Below are 20302 nucleotides of genomic sequence, written 5' to 3' on the forward strand. Positions count from 1 at the left end.
ACAGAAATATCTGTTATGCCAAGGTTGTGATAGGTAAACATACGGTTTCCGTCATTTGTTTACACCTGAACGATAGCTACTACAGCCCCACTGTAATCTGTGAAAATTAAATAAAAAAACAACAAAAAACATCTGTTTTCATTCAGATTTTCCGTAAGAAAGATAATTACTTACCTGATCTCATCGATCAGTCCATGTATCACATGATGCTTTGTTTATTGTCAGAAATACAAAATACTTTAAGAAAATCGTCAGTGCCTCACTTCTTCTGAGATCGATTCCAGGGACAGAATTCAATAAGGCGTTCCAGATATACAATATTCTGACATTTCTATTTCCTCAGTTTGCGGTCGCAACGATAGTTTGTTTGTTTTTTGGAATTTCGCACAAAGCTACTCGAGGGCTATCTGTGCTAGCCGTCCCTAATTTAGCAGTGTAAGACTAGAGGGAAGGCAGCTAGTCATCACCACCCACCGCCAACTCTTGGGCTACTCTTTTACCAACGAATAGTGGGATTGACCGTCACATTATAACGCCCCCATGGCTGGGAGGGCGAGAAAACTCATAAACCTACGCAACATCGGCGAAAGGCCGATGTCGAGGGAAGGACTTCTCTAAGATGTAACTTCTCTTTCATACAATCAATCGTCTCTAATCAGTAAAGCTCGTCATGGCCAGGTGGGTTAAAGTGTTGGACGCGTAATCCGAGGGTTGCGGTTTCGAATCCCCGTCGCACCAAACATGCTCGCCCTTTCAGCCTTGGGGCCGTTATAATGTAACGGTCAATTCCACTGTTTGTTGATAAAAGAGTAGCACAAGAGTTAGCGGTGATGACCAGCTGCCTTCCTTCTAGTCTTACACTGCGAACTCAGGGACGGCTAGCGCAGATAGCCTTTGCGTAGCTTTGCGCGAAATTCAAAACAAACCAATCAGTAACTAATTTTTTCTATTGGTCGTAAGTATTTCAACTCATGGTCTAAAAACCGTTTCTTCAGGAAAGGATTAGTTAGTTGATTGTTGGTAAAAGCAAAGTTACGTAATAGGATATCTATGCTCTGACCACAACAGGTATCAAAATCAAATTTTATGGTGTCGTAAGCCTGAATATTTGCCGCTGAACTATTGAGAAGGAGGACTTTAAGGTTAGATAAAGTTAAAAAGGGTGACCAGATTTCCAAACCTAAAAAACCCATACAGCTTAGCCCGTGTTCCCTGATTTCAGAATTGTTATTAAAATTTTGAACTAATTTAATTTACTTTAAATTTATTGAATTCTTCCAAAACATTTCCAAATATATTAACACTAACATCGTTTTTGAAATAGTTTAAAGAATTTTTCTGGTGTTATATAAACATACACATACACAAAGAGAGTAAAATAATCATCCCATATGTCAAAGAAATATTTAATTATTCAGCTTATTCAATTTATCTTAAAATAGTATAATTCATACCTGCATTCATTTAAGATTCCACATTTTTTTTTAAATTACTTGTATTTTTGTTCGTAGTTTATACACAAAGCGACACAAAGGGATATCAAAAACTCGGTTCCTAGTGTTGCAAGTCTCCAGACATACAATTGTGGCACCAGAGGCTTTTAATATATTACTTTTGGGTTTTAGCATTACTTTGAAACTCTTTAGGCATATTTGTGTTAGGAACGAATGCAATGTAGAAATTCTGTTTTTTTATTAGATAGCCATAAAAATTAGTACATGACTGTGTAATGTGTATTTTGACGATGAGCGCTGTTTTAATCAACCGTGCCCACATTTAGAACTGGGTTTCTCACCACGCAAAGACAGAGCTTCGAAAGTTTGACAGCAGGAGAGTACGTGTTACAAAAACGAAAAAGCCAAATATAGACAGTTTGATGCCTTTTAAATTAAATTGGGACATTTTGAGCGTTCCAAGAACTTTTGTCAGGACACTGGAAAATACAAAATATGGAGTGCTTCAGCAAAACCAGAACGTTTTATCACCCATTAAAGAATGAAGCCTTATAAGGCTTCGTAATTCAAAAATTAAAATGTGTGTTTTTCTTGTAGCAAAGTCACATGATGTTAATTAGAAAGTACAGGGAAATACAATCGTAAGAAGAAAAGTCTAAATGGTTAATTTATTTATTTCTGGTGTACCTGCTACAAACTTATATTTTGTGACGTGTTCCGGGCCTGGCATGGCCTAGCGCGTTAAGACGTGCGCTTCATAATCTGAGGGTCGCGGGTTCGCGCCCGAGTCGTGCCAAGCATGCTCGACCTCCCAGCCGTGGGGGCGTTATAATGTGACAGTCAATCCCACTATTCGTTGGTAAAAGAGTAGCCCAAGAGTTGGCGAACGGTGGTGATGACTAGCTGCCTTCCCTCTAGTCTTACACTGCTAAATTAGGGACGGCTAGCACAGATAGCCCTCGAGTAGCTTTGTGCGAAATTCTAAAAACAAACAACAGTGACGTGTCCCATCATCATCTATATTTTTTGTGCTGCCATCTGTTAGAGGGTGCTTCAGATAACAAGTAGTACAAGTTCACGCCCGAAACTCAACTTTACTCTAGTGCAAAATTCTGTTTTTATCATACATTTTAGTTACAACAAAGTTTACTCTTTCAGTATCATTCTCATTTCATATACATATTGTTTACCATGTAATTGAAAACAACAACAACGTTTATATTTTAAATATATATGTACATTGCTGGTCAAAATCTTAAGGCCAATAAACATAAAGAAAAAAATATGCATTTTGCCTTGTTAGACTCAACTACCAATTTGAGTAGAGCTTTGAAAGATAAAAATAAGAAAAGGGAAAATAAAAATTAAAACCTTTTTCAGCATTCAATAGGAAAAATGTGAACACAATGAAATTAGTCTAAATACTAGCTGGTCAAAAGTTTAAGACCATACTGAAACGAAGCGGTAATCAGTAAACACGTAATAAAATTTAGTCATTTGTGTTCAAGCATTAACGTTGTCAACATCTCCTGTGTTACATTGGGTAAAAACATGGTAAAGACTAAAAAGTTGACAGAGTTTGAATCTGGCAGAATTGTCAACCTGCAAAAGCAAGCTCACTCTTAATGTGCCATCTCTGGTGAGATTGGGCGTAATAAAACTGCTGTTGCAAATTTCTTAAAAGACCCTGAGGGATACCTAACGAGAATTTCAAGTGATCGGCCCAAGAAAATTTCGCCGGGGTTGAGCAGGATTCGACGGGTTGTCCGGCAAGACACCAGCCGATCGCCGAACCAGATTAAGGCCCTTACGGACGCAGAATGCAGCTCAAGAACAATAAGACAGCATCTACGAGAGAAAGTCTTTAAAAGCCGTAAACGTATTCAAAGGCCACGCCTTCTTCCACACCACTAAACAGCTCGGTTAAACTTTGCTGAAAGCATCAAACATGGGATGTAGAAAAGTAGATGGTTTTGTTCTCTGATGAGAAGAAATTTAACCTGGATGGCATGTTGGAGAGAGCATCCTTATTGACTAAAGGCCCTCGCTTATGTGGAAATGACTGGATCTTTCAGCAGGACAACGCTGCAATCTACAATGCCAGCAGTACAAAATGACTTTTTCATGGCAAATAACGTGATTCTTTTGGACCATCCAGCATGTTCGCCCGAACTGAGCCACATTGAAAATGTTTGGGGGTGGGTGGCAAGGAAGTCTATAGAAATGGACGTCAATTCCAAACAGTGCATAATCTTCGTGAAGCCATCTTCACCACTTCGAGTAACATTCCAGCCAGCCTTCTGCAAACGCTTATATCGACCATGCCAAAGCGAATGTTTGAAGTTATTCGCAATAACGGCCGTGCAACTCACTACCGAGACCTCTTGTTGGGCATTTTCTACCCTGCTTAGGACTTCTTTTTGGTATGGTCTTAAAATTTTGACCAGCTAGTATTTAGGCCAATTTCATAGTGTTCACATTTTTCTTATTAAATACTAAAACGTTTTTTTATTTTTATTTTCCCTTTTCTTATTTTCGTCTTTCGAAGCTCTACTCAAATAAGTGGTTGAGTCAAACAACGCAAAATGCATACTTTTTCTTTATGTTCATTGGCTAAAAGTGTGCAGACACCCGACCATCACACCCATATGTACTTGTTGAGCATCTCATTCCAAAACCATGGGCGTTAATATGAAGTTGGTCCCCATTTGCTGCTATAACAGCCTCCACTCTTCTGGGAAGGTTTTTCACTAGATCTTGGAACATGGTTGCGGGCGTTCGCTCCTATTTAGCCACAAGAACATTAGTGAGGTCGGACACTGAGGTTGGGCGAGAAGGCCTGGCTCGCAGTTGGCGTTCCAATTCATCCCAAAGCTGTTCGATGGGGGTTGAGGTCAGGGTTCTGTGCAGGCCAATCAAGTTCTTCCACACCACCCTCGGTAAAAAATGTCTTTATGGACCTCGTTTTGTGCACGAGGCCATTGTCATGCTGAAACAAAAAGGGCTTTCCTCAAACTGCTCCCACAAAGTTAGAAGCTCACAATTCTCTAGAATGTCATTGTATGCTGTAACATCAAGATTTCCTTTCACTAGAACTAAAGAGCCTAGCCAAAACCATGAAAAATAGCCCTTGACCATCATCCCTCCTCCACAGTTTAAATGTTTCCATTCAGACAGTCAGCGTTCTCCTGGCATCTGCCAAATCCAGATTTGTCCATCAGACTGCCAGATAGTGAATGTTAGTTTTATTTTCATCACTGGTTAAACATATATATTTACTGTAATTAATTTCATTTATTTTACACATTTTTTAAAATTAGGACTATTTTGAATTGTGCATTTTAGTTATTTTATTGGCCACATACTAATTTATATAAAAAGATGAAAAAGAATGCTTGTGTAGTCAAGAAAAGAGCTTGATAAAGTTTAGTTTTTGTTGGATACCTTCTTCTTCTAAAGTTTTTAAAGTTAGCTCTCAAGGTCAAACTATTGATGATAGCAGTAGCTATGTTACATTTTCTATATTTTTGTTAAAAGTCATAACTCTTGATGCAAGAAAAAAATTGTTTTCAATCTATAATGCATGGAAACATTTAATTTTATCAATTTGAAAAACTTCTATATGCAACCTGTATCACACTATTCAGGCATAGTTTTAAAATTTAACCACAAAGGCACATGTAAAATATTGTATGTTTAAATAACTTAATTATAAATGGTTTCTTCAGTAAGATAAATGAATTCTCCTAAGATTGTTTAGAGATACTTGCAGGTTCTCACTTTTGGTTCTCTTTCGTTTTCAAGAAGGATACATTATAAAGAAAAAGTTACCATACCACATATTACTGAACCTACAGAATGCTACAGATGGTTAAATTGGAAAGTTTTTGAGCTGTACAGAAAGTTGTTGTAAGTCCTCAAATACAAGGGTCCCACAGCTTTTAAACCAACTGCAAGTTTCTTAAATTAATCCTTTTTTTGCAGATAAACAAAAAATAGCATTTTTTAGATCTTATAAGTGAAAGTAAAGAAAAATATGTTATAATAAATCAATCACACTATATATGTCATATCAAGCACTGACAAGGCCTCTGGACCACAGCTCGTCAGGCTAGACATAGTAGTGACATTGATTGTGTTGTGAAATACCCTTTGCAGATGATCATCTTTATTTACAATACAAACAGAACCATGATGAAAGATAATTGAAAGAAATTTAAAAACTGAGAACTTAGACAAAACACTATAATCATAGCTTTTATTAAAATGAATGAAAACACAATGGATAAAATACAAGATTTTAATTACATAAAATGTTCTCAAATCACAAAATGTATTTTTCACGCATCACTTAGAAACTGTAACATGTACAACTCATTCAACACCATTTGAACTTATTCAATTCCAAAAAAATTATTGATGGCATCAATGATGTCAGCTTTCTTGGTTCCTGCTTTGATTCCATGTTTTTTACAGAATTCTTTCAGTACGTTTACTGTCAATCGACCCAGCTAAATAGGGAAAAAGAAAACTTTAACAACTACTGTTATAAAAATTTTAGAGTTATAAACACATGTTAATTAAATAAAATCAATCCAATGCTGGTTAAATGTACATTGAGCTCACAACAAAATATAAAACTTCACAAAAATACTGAAAAGGCACTCAAAATGTTTTATCATGCTATAAGAAATTTTAACAGTATTTACTATATTACCAATACCACACAAATGTGTTAAGTCAAACTACAAGTACTACGTAATTCACAACATTACCTGACCAGCATCAGCCTCGTGTTTAATGTCCACATTGATGAGCTCTTCTGACTTTGCTCGCTTAGCACCACCACCAGTTGATGCACCCTAAAAAAACATGCACACGTATGTAAAACCATAGAAATATTGTTAAGCACATCATGCCACAGTAGAAGGACTAGATTTTATGTAAGGTTTTTCCTATGTTGTTGTTTTTTTTCATCTCCTCGTTTGTAAAAGTTTACATGGCTGTTTAATGCTTAAAACTGCATAAATACTTCCACATATATTCAGAGTATTTGTGTCTATATGTCTTAAATATTTCCTTTTCAGTGTAACTTAATGGAATGAACAACAAACAAATATTTTGATAGTGTCAAGCAAGGCTAGGAGGTTATAAATGATAATACCACACAACTATCACATTTAAGGTTTTATGTGCTTCTCTGTCTGTTTCCTGACTGAATAAGTCCACACAGAGACCTGGAACCCTTTGCCAGTAAACAGATATTTATCAAGTATTAGGACTTAGTGGCTGAAAAAATTCAATGAAAATAATACAATGTTAAAAAGAAAAACCATTATTTAACAGTATACAATAAACATTTTAAAATGTGACTGTCCTAAAATAAAATAAAACACTTAGTCTATAATTTAAAGTGTAAATATAAAAATAAACCTGAACTTTAAGTGAGTAAAACACTTTTCAGTCTCAGGTGTTTTTTTTAAATACAGTACATATACAATATTTTTTCAATCTCATTTTTTTTAATCTTTATACAGTAAGTACATATAAGACTTCTAATTTTTAATATCTTGGGTAATTCATGGGAACAACATGGCTATTCCACTTCTGTAACATTAAACAAACTATTAGAATGACATTATATGGCAGACATTCCATAAGAAAAGCAAAATTTTACTTTCATGTAATCTTGGTTAGAAATTATTTTACAATGGAAATATACACTTCATAAAAATAATATCTATCAAATACTAATTGGCTTATAAATAAAGAAAGAAATACACCATTTTGTAGAGGAACATACAATTTAATAATATGCCACTGCATCAGTTGCCAGTGATACCAGTATTTTGTTCCACAATAATGTCTGCTTGTTTAGAATTAAGCACAAAGCTACATGATGGGCTATCTGTGCTCTGCCCACCACAGGTATTGAAACTCAGGTTTTAGTGGTGTGAGTGTGCAGACATACCACTGTGCCACTGGGGAATGCCACAATAGGGATACTAATTGTAGTATTATGATACTACCCAAAAAAACAAACATAAGTAGATCAACAACAAAAAACATTTAAAATAACAAAAACAGTTATGCTGAAATTCACAGTAACTAGAAACAGAGCAAATTTTGTTATAAGATGAAATTACAAATTTAAAATATTTGTCCACATGCATTCACAAAAAAAAATAAATAATTACCAAAAATCCATGAAATAAGCTAAGTTTCATTACATTTGAAAACAGTTTAAGCAAACAATGCATAGCTCATTTTATGTCTTTTAACATGATATAGTATAAGGTTGTTTGAATATCAGCAGGGGTTTTACATGAAACACAAAAATATGCATAATTTCTTGTCGTAGGCATGCCTGGTAATTCAGTTATCTCCCTTTCTTTTGTAACTTCATGGTGGGTCGCAGACTTTCAAGCCAAGGTTTTGATTCCTCTTCTTGTCTGGCTCATCTATCTTTTCATCAATTTTTTTCTGTTTCCATAGCTCGAGTTGGATCACTGGTGTAATTTTGAATATGCTTGACTTCTTACTGATTTGAAAAAAGTGTCATTAAAATGTGAGAAAAGATAAGATGCAAGACTGAGAATGTTTTACTAGTCCATAACCTCATACTCCCATTTCAAATTATTTTTTCTTCATTTATCCTGATATGCTGTCCATATCAATACATATGTGTAAATAAGTCGTCTTAGAGGAGAAACAGAACAAAAGAGTGGAACGTTTCTTTCTACATAAGTGAGTGTTAAAAAGAAAAGGGGTCGTTTGTGTGTGTGGGGAACAGCTGCAAAGTGTAACACTTTTTGTCTGTATTTACTGAAGTAAAGCCATGAACTAGTAATCTCATCAATTACCCTATGAGCAGAAATTAATATTAATAAGTGTCATGTAAATTAACTGGTTAATCAAAATTATGATTAAATCAATTGATCAAAATTAGTATTTTCAGTTACTACCATTTTAAACTATTCCAACAACTGACTAATCTAAATTAAAATTATATTGACTGTAATAGAAATAATCAACATAAAGTTACTAAGGCTATCTGCAACTACCACTAATGATGGCTAGGGGAAAAGCATAAACCTAGCACTAACAACCATTAGCTGTTTTTTCTTGCAGTTGGCTGCTGACAAGAAGGAAGACCAACCTCTCTGACAGACCCATTGCCAATTATTCTTTTTTTTGCTATATACACACACACCATGGTTCGAGGAACATTGTGTTATTGAGTAATGGGACTGATTAATATATTAACACCCAGATCTACTATTGATGAGATAACAGTCATTTTCATTCCTGCACCATGCAACAGTCTATGCTTGTATTTTTGAGAATATCTTGTTAATCTAAAAGAGTAGTAATTCACTTCTCTCGCAGTTATGGGTTATCCTACAGTCAGTGAGGGTGACAGTGTTGACAAACATCAACATAAAATTCATGTCTGACCAGTCAAGAGCTGGCTAGTTGAAATGGTGACCTTTATTTGAGCTGTTGGCATAGCATAAATAATCTAGTACAGCTGTTTCTTATACGTGAAAGTAATGGTTACATATTATATTAATAAAAAGTTTGTGTGTTTGTCTATTCTCACATGTTTAAAATCCTCATTATTTATACAAATAATACACTTGCATTTGTTTGCTTAGAACTTTTCTATGAAACAATACAATTACCCAATTACTCCTATGTCCAAGTAGTGCAGGTTGCATATTAACTTTGCAATGCAATAAGTATGGTACATCAAAGCACAATGTCATTACCAACACATGATTACTAGCTTCAGTTTCAAGCTTAGTTTTTTCATATGCAAGGTATTTCATTTTATATAAACAGCATTTAACCCATGTGTTATTTCCAGAAAGAAAAAAAAAAACCAAAAAAATATTACACTAAATACAATTTCTATGGACTTTCTCAACTTATTTAGGTATAAAATACATCTGGATAGGTCCTTCAAAACTATATGTTTATCACTTTACTTTAAAATAATTTAGCTTTGATTCATTCAGTAGAATGCTATGAACACTTTTTAACTACTTCATTTTGGTGTTTCTTTGTATCAGTTCATAACACTGTGTGACACACTGAACACTTGTCCTTTTTTACACTCTGTGTGCTATATAAATATCATTATTTTACTGTCTACTTTACACGCATTTTTATTAATAAAGTTTTGTCTGTGTAAGATTGTTTCTCTGACTTCATAACATTTTTTAAAAACCAGACCAGGATTTATTGATCTAACACATAATGCCTGTCAGAAATTGATGCTAAAATGGTGCAGATGGAAATTACCACAAATGTTTTGTGGGTTGTGGCTAGTATTTCTAATATTCCTTATATACATAAAAAAAAAAGATGCTGATGTGGGAAACACTAACCTTGGACTTTGGTTAATACTCTACCTGCTTCCTTTTACCAGTATTTTCTTCCTGTAATCCACCAGGAAATAGAGCTTTAAATTCTTCTATTAATGTTCCTGCTCTGTTTTCAATGGCTTCTTGGTCAGGCACTTATAAACAAAATTTTCTTAATTAATTGTTTGGAAACAATAAGAAATGAAGAACTCAGTATCTGATGGGTCATGCCATCTAAAATACAGTACTTAGTTGATTTTTGTATGAATTTTGTTATCTATTACACTGTAGTATTCAGCTGGTCATAGTGTACATGTTACTAATCATACAGCGTTATTCAACTGGTCATAAGTGTACACGATATCTATCATACTGTGGTATTCAGTTGATCATAATGTACATGATATCTATCATATTGTTGTATTCAGTTGGGCATGGTGTGCATATTATCTACTATACTGTAGCATTCAGCTGGTCATAGTGTACGTTATCTATCATACTGCAGTATTCAGCTAACTTCTCATGGTGTACATGTTACAGTACTCACCTGGTCATTAGTTGGTTGATTTGGCATTTTATGGTACAAAGCAACTAGACTATCTGCACCAAATGTCCAGTAAAAAGTTAAAAGTAAAGTAAAAGTATTAAAATTCAAAAAAGAATCAAGATACAACAAGACAAAGTTCAATTATTGAATTAAAAACTTAAACAGCATGAAATCCAATTTTCACATCTAATGTACAGCAGTAAGAGAAAAACTACAGTAACACAAGTTGTAAAGGACTTTCTTTAGTATAATTTTAATTATTACAACTCACCAGGATGACTAATGGGTAAATTCAAACATCAGCATTAGTCACCTGAAGTTGGCCTTTCCACTCCTTGTTGAGTTATTTGATGTTAGGGCCATTTTCTAATTTCATATCAAACTAGTTGTATTTCAAAAAGGAAACATAAAAAAAGGTCTAATTTATGAATTAAAAACTTTATATAGGTTAAAAAGGTCAATGGATTTTAATAAACTAAAAACATTTCTAAGATGGACAGTGTCCCATGACTGATGACACTGTCTAACATTATGGACAAACCTTGGGACAGAACATGTTTAAAATGGTTCCGTTGTTGAGATTTGTGACGATGGAAGGAAAATGAAATGTGGCTTATTGTGACCTATGTGTTACACAGGCTGCACACTAGTGCATCAGTTCCAGATAAAAGAAAATGATGAGTAAAAAAAACTGTGACCAATGCGTAGTCTAATTAGAACAACTTCCTCTTTCTGATTCTTACGGAAGAAGGACAGCCAAAGTCCAATATAGGGTTTTATTTGGAAAAGCTTGTTATCACTTTGCTCACTCCAAGTCAACTGCTAGCTGGCATGGAGCTGAGCCTTGAATACAGGACCATAGTCCATGAATGGAACAGGCACAGTAATAGTAGTGATAGTGCCAGAACAGATAGATTTAGCTGCAGTGTCAGCAAGCTCATTCCTGTGAATACCAACATGGCCTGGTATCCAGGAAAACTGTAAAGAAGTAGATGTTAAAGAAGAATGGGCCAGTCAGTTTTGAATATTGGTGAGAAGAGGGCATGAACTAATGTGAAGTGATTTCAGGGCCAGTAGAGAACTAAGTGAGTCAGTATAAATCACAGATGATCACTGTGTATATATCACTATCATATTATACTATTCAGCTGGTCATAGTGCATGTGTCACCTATCATACTGTTGTAATCAGCTTGTAATAGTATGTGTTATCTATGATACAGTATTATTCTGATGGTCATAGTGTCTATGTGATCTACCATACTGTGCTATTCAGCTGGTCGTAGTGTACGTTATCTATCATATTGCACTATTCAGCTGGTCATAGTGTGCATGTTATCTATCATACTGTACTATTCAGCTGGTCATAGTGTATGCATTATCTATCATACTGTGGTCATATGGTATATCCCCAATTGCCTTTGAATGCAAGAGGAGTTCACTATGTTGAGATGTGGATGTTTCCACCAATAGGTCACCAGATTGATTTCAGGGCCAGTAGAGAACTAAGTGAGTCAGTATAAATCGTGCACTTTGAGTACTGCTTAGCTTCTATGTGATCCAGGACATGAGAAATGGCATACAGTTCAGCAGTGAAAACAAGCTGTAGAGAGGATTCTGCACACAACCACCAAACCACAACAAACCATGATGTCTTTAAGTGACTGAACTGACACTGGAAACATCGGAGAGGGTTTGAAATGTATGGCTGTATTCTGCAATTAAGATAACCTGACTTGATGGTGGCGGGTAGACATGGTGACGTAAATGTGAGAATGAGGACACTGGTTGGCATAATAATTCTGACACAGGGATGTTCTTCAAATCCTTCTCAACAATAACTCCTTGTGATGAATTCAAAGTAGCATGAGGTGTAACCTCATTTGGTATATCCCCAATTGCCTTTGAATGCAAGCGGAGTTCACTGTGTTGAGATGTGGATGTTTCCACCAATATGTCACCAGATTGAAGCTTCTTTACTGACTTTGAATAGCCCGCAAGTCCCTTCTGAATGAAAAAGGGAAACATTTGCCCTAAAGGTTTGTTTGAAAGTGAATGCAATATAAGAAAATGAGGTACAACAGGTGGTACAGATGGTGAGAATTGCTGCACAGAATCTTCAAGACATGGTTGTTTACCTATAAATTGTTTTTTCACTATTTTAAGATTTTTAATTAGAGTATCCATAATAAAGAAAGGGAAATTTCGGTGCCCATTCACCCCACCCACCATGGAGCCCTACAAAGGAACACATTAGCAGCAACACCAGGATTTCATGAGCATAATACCCAAACACCAGCATCAGATAGAATGTCAACAACACCTGATGAGAACATCCAACACTAGTACTTGGTTGACCCTAGCCCGAGTGAACCAGTAGATTGACCCAACGATGGCCACCACAAGAACGACTGTATACAGGAATCGAGGCCAAAGTGGTGTGTTAAAGTTGCACCCCTCAACCACCAGGATCCTCTCCTCCTCTTCACGGGTTACATTGGACGGCAAACACGTGGGTGGATGTTTAGATCCCAGAGAAGGAAAACTGAAGGAACAGAACCTTCCCTGGAAGGTCCCCCTCACCACATATAGGAATCCACACCAAGGGGTATTCATCTGGTCATAGTTTATATGTTATCTATCATATTGTAGTATTCAGCTGGTCATAGCCTACATGTTATCTATCATACTGTAGTATTCAGATGATCACTGTGTATATGTCACTATCATATTATAGTATTCAGCTGGTCATAGTGCATGTGTCACCTATTATACTGTGGTAATCAGCTTGTAATAGTGTATGTGTTATCTATGGTACTGTATTATTCTGATGGTCATAGTGTGTATGTGATCTACCATTCTGTGCTATTGAACTGGTCGTAGTGTACATTATCTATCATATTGCACTATTCAGCTGGTCATAGTGTGCATGTTATCTATCATACTGCACTATTCAGCTGGTCATATTGTACATGTTATCTATCATATTGCACTATTCAGCTGGTCATAGTGTACATGTTATCTATCATATTGTACTATTCAGCTGGTCATACTGTATTTGTTATCTATCACACTGTGGTATTCAGCTGGTCATAGTGTATATGTTATCTATCATACTGTAGTATTCAGCTAGTCATAGTGCATGTGTCATCTATCATAATGTGGTAATCAGCTTGTAATAGTGTATGTGTCATCTATGATACTGTATTATTCTGATGGTCATAGTGTGTATGTGATCTACCATACTGTGCTATTGAGCTGGTCGTAGTGTACATTATCTATCATATTGCACTATTCAGCTGGTTGTAGTGTACGGTATCTATCATATTGCACTATTCAACTGGTCACAGTGTGCATGTTGTCTATCATATTGTACTATTCAGCTGGTCAGTGTATGTGTTATCTATCATACTGTGGTATTCAGCTGGTCATAGTGAATTTGTTATCTATCATACTGTAGTATTCAGCTGGTCGTAGTGTACGAGTTATCTATCATACTGTAGTATTCAGCTGGTCGTAGTGTACGAGTTATCTATCATATTGCACTATTCAGCTGGTCATAGTGTGCATGTTGTCTATCATATTGTACTATTCAGCTGGTCAGTGTATGTGTTATCTATCATACTGTGGTATTCAGCTGGTCATAGTGAATTTGTTATCTATCATACTGTAGTATTCAGCTGGTCGTAGTAACGAGTTATCTATCATACTGTAGTATTCAGATGATCAATGTGTATGTCACTATCATATTATACTATTCAACTGGTCATAGTGCATGTGTCACCTATTATACTGTGATAATCAGATTGTAATAGTGTATGTGTTATCTATGATACTGTATTATTCTCATGGTCATAGTGTGTATGTGATCCACCATACTGTGCTATTGAGCTGATCATAGTGCACGCCATCTATCATATTGCACTATTCAGCTGGTCATAGTGTGCATGTTGTCTATCATATTGTACTATTCAGCTGGTCAGAGTGTATGTATTATCTATCATACTGTGGTATTCAGCTGGTCATAGTGAATTTGTTATCTATCATACTGTAGTATTCACCTGGTCGTAGTGTACTAGTTATCTATCATATTGCACTATTCAGCTGGTCATAGTGTGCATGTTGTCTATCATATTGTACTATTCAGCTGGTCAGTGTATGTGTTACCTATCATACTGTGGTATTCAGCTGGTCATAGTGAATTTGTTATCTATCATACTGTAGTATTCAGATGATCACTGTGTATATGTCACTATCATATTATACTATTCAACTGGTCATAGGGCATGTGTCACCTATTATACTGTGATAATCAGCTTGTAATAGTGTATGTGTTATCTATGATACTGTATTATCCTGATGGTCATAGTGTGTATGTGATCTACCATACTGTGCTATTGAGCTGATCGTACTGTATGTTATCTATCATATTGTTCTATTCAGCTGGTCAGAGTGTATGTGTTATCTATCATACTGTGGTATTCAGTTGGTCAGAGTGTATGTGTTATCTATCATACTGTGGTATTCAGCTGGTCATAGTGTATTTCTTATCTATCATACTGTAGTATTAAGCTGGTTATAGTGTAATGAGGTATCTATCATACTGTAGTATTCAGATGATCACTGTGTGTATGTCACTATCATATTATAGTATTCGGCTGGTCATAGTGTATATGTTATCTATCATACTGTAGTATTCAGCTTGTAACAGTGTATGTGTTATCTATGGTACTGTATTATTATGATGGTCATAGCGTGTATGTTATCTATCATACTACACTACTCAGCTGGTCATAGTGTGCATGTTATCTATCATACTGTACTATTCAGCTGGTCATACTGTATGCATTATCTATCACACTGTGGTATTCAGCTGGTCAGTGTATATGATATCTATCATACTGTAGTATTCAGATGACCACTGTGTATACGTCACTATCATATTCTAGTATAGAGCTGGTCATATTGCATGTGTCATCTATCATACTGTAGTATTCAGATGATCACTGTGTATGTGTTACTATCATATAGTATTGAGCTGGTCATAGTGCATGTGTCATCTATCATACTGTGGTAATCAGCTTGTTATAGTGTATGTGTCATCTATGATACTGTATTATTCTGATGGTCATAGTGTGTATGTGATCTACCATACTGTGCTATTGAGCTGGTCGTAGTGTACATTATCTATCATATTGCACTATTCAGCTGGTTGTAGTGTACGGTATCTATCATATTGCACTATTCAACTGGTCACAGTGTGCATGTTGTCTATCATATTGTACTATTCAGCTGGTCAGTGTATGTGTTATCTATCACACTGTGGTATTCAGCTGGTCAGTGTATGTGTTATCTATCACACTGTGGTATTCAGCTGGTCAGTGTATGTGTTATCTATCACACTGTGGTATTCAGCTGGTCATAGTGTATGTGTTATCTATCATACTGTGGTATTCAGCTGGTCATAGTGAATTTGTTATTTATTATACTGTAGTATTCAGCTGGTCGTAGTGAATTTGTTATCTATTATACTGTAGTATTCAGCTGGTCGTAGTGTACGAGTTATCTATCATATTGCACTATTCAGCTGGTCATAGTGTGCATGTTGTCTATCATATTGTACTATTCAGCTGGTCAGTGTATGTGTTATCTATCATACTGTGGTATTCAGCTGGTCATAGTGAATTTGTTATCTATCATACTGTAGTATTCAGCTGGTCGTAGTGTACGAGTTATCTATCATACTGTAGTATTCAGATGATCAATGTGTATGTCACTATCATATTATACTATTCAACTGGTCATAGTGCATGTGTCACCTATTATACTGTGATAATCAGATTGTAATAGTGTATGTGTTATCTATGATACTGTATTATTCTCATGGTCATAGTGTGTATGTGATCCACCATACTGTGCTATTGAGCTGATCATAGTGCACGTCATCTATCATATTGCACTATTCAGCTGGTCATAGTGTGCATGTTGTCTATCATATTGTACTATTCAGCTGGTCAGAGTGTATGTATTATCTATCATACTGTGGTATTCAGCTGGTCATAGTGAATTTGTTATCTATCATACTGTAGTATTCACCTGGTCGTAGTGTACGAGTTATCTATCATATTGCACTATTCAGCTGGTCATAGTGTGCATGTTGTCTATCATATTGTACTATTCAGCTGGTCAGTGTATGTGTTACCTATCATACTGTGGTATTCAGCTGGTCATAGTGAATTTGTTATCTATCATACTGTAGTATTCAGCTGGTCGTAGTTACGAGTTATCTATCATACTGTAGTATTCAGATGATCACTGTGTATATGTCACTATCATATTATACTATTCAACTGGTCATAGGGCATGTGTCACCTATTATACTGTGATAATCAGCTTGTAATAGTGTATGTGTTATCTATGATACTGTATTATCCTGATGGTCATAGTGTGTATGTGATCTACCATACTGTGCTATTGAGCTGATCGTACTGTATGTTATCTATCATATTGTTCTATTCAGCTGGTCAGAGTGTATGTGTTATCTATCATACTGTGGTATTCAGTTGGTCAGAGTGTATGTGTTATCTATCATACTGTGGTATTCAGCTGGTCATAGTGTATTTCTTATCTATCATACTGTAGTATTAAGCTGGTTATAGTGTACGAGGTATCTATCATACTGTAGTATTCAGATGATCACTGTGTGTATGTCACTATCATATTATAGTATTCGGCTGGTCATAGTGTATATGTTATCTATCATACTGTAGTATTCAGCTTGTAACAGTGTATGTGTTATCTATGGTACTGTATTATTATGATGGTCATAGCGTGTATGTTATCTATCATACTACACTATTCAGCTGGTCATAGTGTGCATGTTATCTATCATACTGTACTATTCAGCTGGTCATACTGTATGCATTATCTATCACACTGTGGTATTCAGCTGGTCAGTGTATATGATATCTATCATACTGTAGTATTCAGATGACCACTGTGTATACGTCACTATCATATTCTAGTATAGAGCTGGTCATATTGCATGTGTCATCTATCATACTGTAGTATTCAGATGATCACTGTGTATGTGTTACTATCATATAGTATTGAGCTGGTCATAGTGCATGTGTCATCTATCATACTGTGGTAATCAGCTTGTTATAGTGTATGTGTCATCTATGATACTGTATTATTCTGATGGTCATAGTGTGTATGTGATCTACCATACTGTGCTATTGAGCTGGTCGTAGTGTACATTATCTATCATATTGCACTATTCAGCTGGTTGTAGTGTGCGGTATCTATCATATTGCACTATTCAACTGGTCACAGTGTGCATGTTGTCTATCATATTGTACTATTCAGCTGGTCAGTGTATGTGTTATCTATCACACTGTGGTATTCAGCTGGTCAGTGTATGTGTTATCTATCACACTGTGGTATTCAGCTGGTCAGTGTATGTGTTATCTATCACACTGTGGTATTCAGCAGGTCATAGTGTATGTGTTATCTATCATACTGTGGTATTCAGCTGGTCATAGTGAATTTGTTATCTATTATACTGTAGTATTCAGCTGGTCGTAGTGAATTTGTTATCTATTATACTGTAGTATTCAGCTGGTCGTAGTGTAATGCAGTTATCTATCATATTGCACTATTCAGCTGGTCATAGTGTGCATGTTGTCTATCATATTGTACTATTCAGCTGGTCAGTGTATGTGTTATCTATCATACTGTGGTATTCAGCTGGTCATAGTGAATTTGTTATCTATCATACTGTAGTATTCAGCTGGTCGTAGTAATTAATGCGAGTTATCTATCATACTGTAGTATTCAGATGATCAATGTGTATGTCACTATCATATTATACTATTCAACTGGTCATAGTGCATGTGTCACCTATTATACTGTGATAATCAGATTGTAATAGTGTATGTGTTATCTATGATACTGTATTATTCTCATGGTCATAGTGTGTATGTGATCCACCATACTGTGCTATTGAGCTGATCATAGTGCACGTCATCTATCATATTGCACTATTCAGCTGGTCATAGTGTGCATGTTGTCTATCATATTGTACTATTCAGCTGGTCAGAGTGTATGTATTATCTATCATACTGTGGTATTCAGCTGGTCATAGTGAATTTGTTATCTATCATACTGTAGTATTCACCTGGTCGTAGTGTACGAGTTATCTATCATATTGCACTATTCAGCTGGTCATAGTGTGCATGTTGTCTATCATATTGTACTATTCAGCTGGTCAGTGTATGTGTTACCTATCATACTGTGGTATTCAGCTGGTCATAGTGAATTTGTTATCTATCATACTGTAGTATTCAGATGATCACTGTGTATATGTCACTATCATATTATACTATTCAACTGGTCATAGGGCATGTGTCACCTATTATACTGTGATAATCAGCTTGTAATAGTGTATGTGTTATCTATGATACTGTATTATCCTGATGGTCATAGTGTGTATGTGATCTACCATACTGTGCTATTGAGCTGATCGTACTGTATGTTATCTATCATATTGTTCTATTCAGCTGGTCAGAGTGTATGTGTTATCTATCATACTGTGGTATTCAGCTGGTCAGAGTGTATGTGTTATCTATCATACTGTGGTATTCAGCTGGTCATAGTGTATTTCTTATCTATCATACTGTAGTATTAAGCTGGTTATAGTGTACGAGGTATCTATCATACTGTAGTATTCAGATGATCACTGTGTGTATGTCACTATCATATTATAGTATTCGGCTGGTCATAGTGTATGTGTTATCTATCATACTGTAGTATTCAGCTTGTAACAGTGTATGTGTTATCTATGGTACTGTATTATTATGATGGTCATAGCGTGTATGTTATCTATCATACTACACTATTCAGCTGGTCATAGTGTGCATGTTATCTATCATACTGTACTATTCAGCTGGTCATACTGTATGCATTATCTATCACACTGTGGTATTCAGCTGGTCAGTGTATATGATATCTATCATACTGTAGTATTCAGATGACCACTGTGTATACGTCACTATCATATTCTAGTATAGAGCTGGTCATATTGCATGTGTCATCTATCATACTGTAGTATTCAGATGATCACTGTGTATGTGTTACTATCATATAGTATTGAGCTGGTCATAGTGCATGTGTCATCTATCATACTGTGGTAATCAGCTTGTTATAGTGTATGTGTTATCTATGACACTGTATTATTCTGATGGTCATAGTGAGATCTACCATACTGTGCTATTCAGCTGGTCGTAGTGTACGTTATCTATCATATTGTACTATTCAGCTGGTCAGAGTGTATGTGTTATCTATCATACTGTGGTGTTCAGCTGGTCATAGTGTATTTGTTATCTATCATACTGTAGTATTAAGTTGGTCATAGTGTACGAGTTATCTATCATACTGTAGTATTCAGATGATCACTGTGTGTATGTCACTATCATATTGTAGTATTCAGCCGATCATAGTGTATGTGTTATCTATCATACTGTGGTAATCAGATTGTTATAGTGTATGTGTTATCTATGACACTGTATTATTCTGATGGTCATAGCGTGTATGTGATCTACCATACTATGCTATTCAGCTGGTCGTAGTGTACATTATCTATCATATTGCACTATTCAGCTGGTCATAGTGTGCATGTTATCTATCATATTGTACTATTCAGCTGGTCATAGTGTGCATGTTATCTATCATATTGTACTATTCAGCTGGTCATAGTGTGCATGTTATCTATCATATTGTACTATTCAGCTGGTCATACTGTATGCGTTATCTATCACACTGTGGTATTCAGCTGGTCATAGTGTATATGTTATCTATCATACTGTAGTATTCAGCTAGTCATAGTGCATGTGTCATCTATCATACTGTGGTAATCAGCTTGTAATAGTGTAT

At 35.6% G+C, this 20302-nt stretch overlaps 1 protein-coding gene across 2 annotated transcripts in view; it reads right to left on the reverse strand.

Moving 5' to 3' along the window:
- Positions 1–5695: 5695 nt before the first annotated feature.
- The window catches only part of Irbp (Inverted repeat-binding protein), an 80008-nt gene continuing 65401 nt past the window's right edge, over positions 5696–20302 (reverse strand). For both annotated transcript variants that reach the window (XM_076495207.1, XM_076495209.1), the window contains exons 14-16: positions 9872–9978; positions 6230–6316; positions 5696–5965 (exon numbers count right to left, since the gene is read on the reverse strand). In XM_076495207.1, the coding sequence (XP_076351322.1) occupies positions 5849–5965; positions 6230–6316; positions 9872–9978 (311 nt within the window). In that variant the 3' untranslated portion in view covers positions 5696–5848. The remainder of the gene's footprint in view (positions 5966–6229; positions 6317–9871; positions 9979–20302) is intronic.

Source organism: Tachypleus tridentatus, chromosome 3, assembly GCF_004210375.1.
Source record: "Tachypleus tridentatus isolate NWPU-2018 chromosome 3, ASM421037v1, whole genome shotgun sequence".
NCBI lineage: Eukaryota > Metazoa > Arthropoda > Merostomata > Xiphosura > Limulidae > Tachypleus > Tachypleus tridentatus.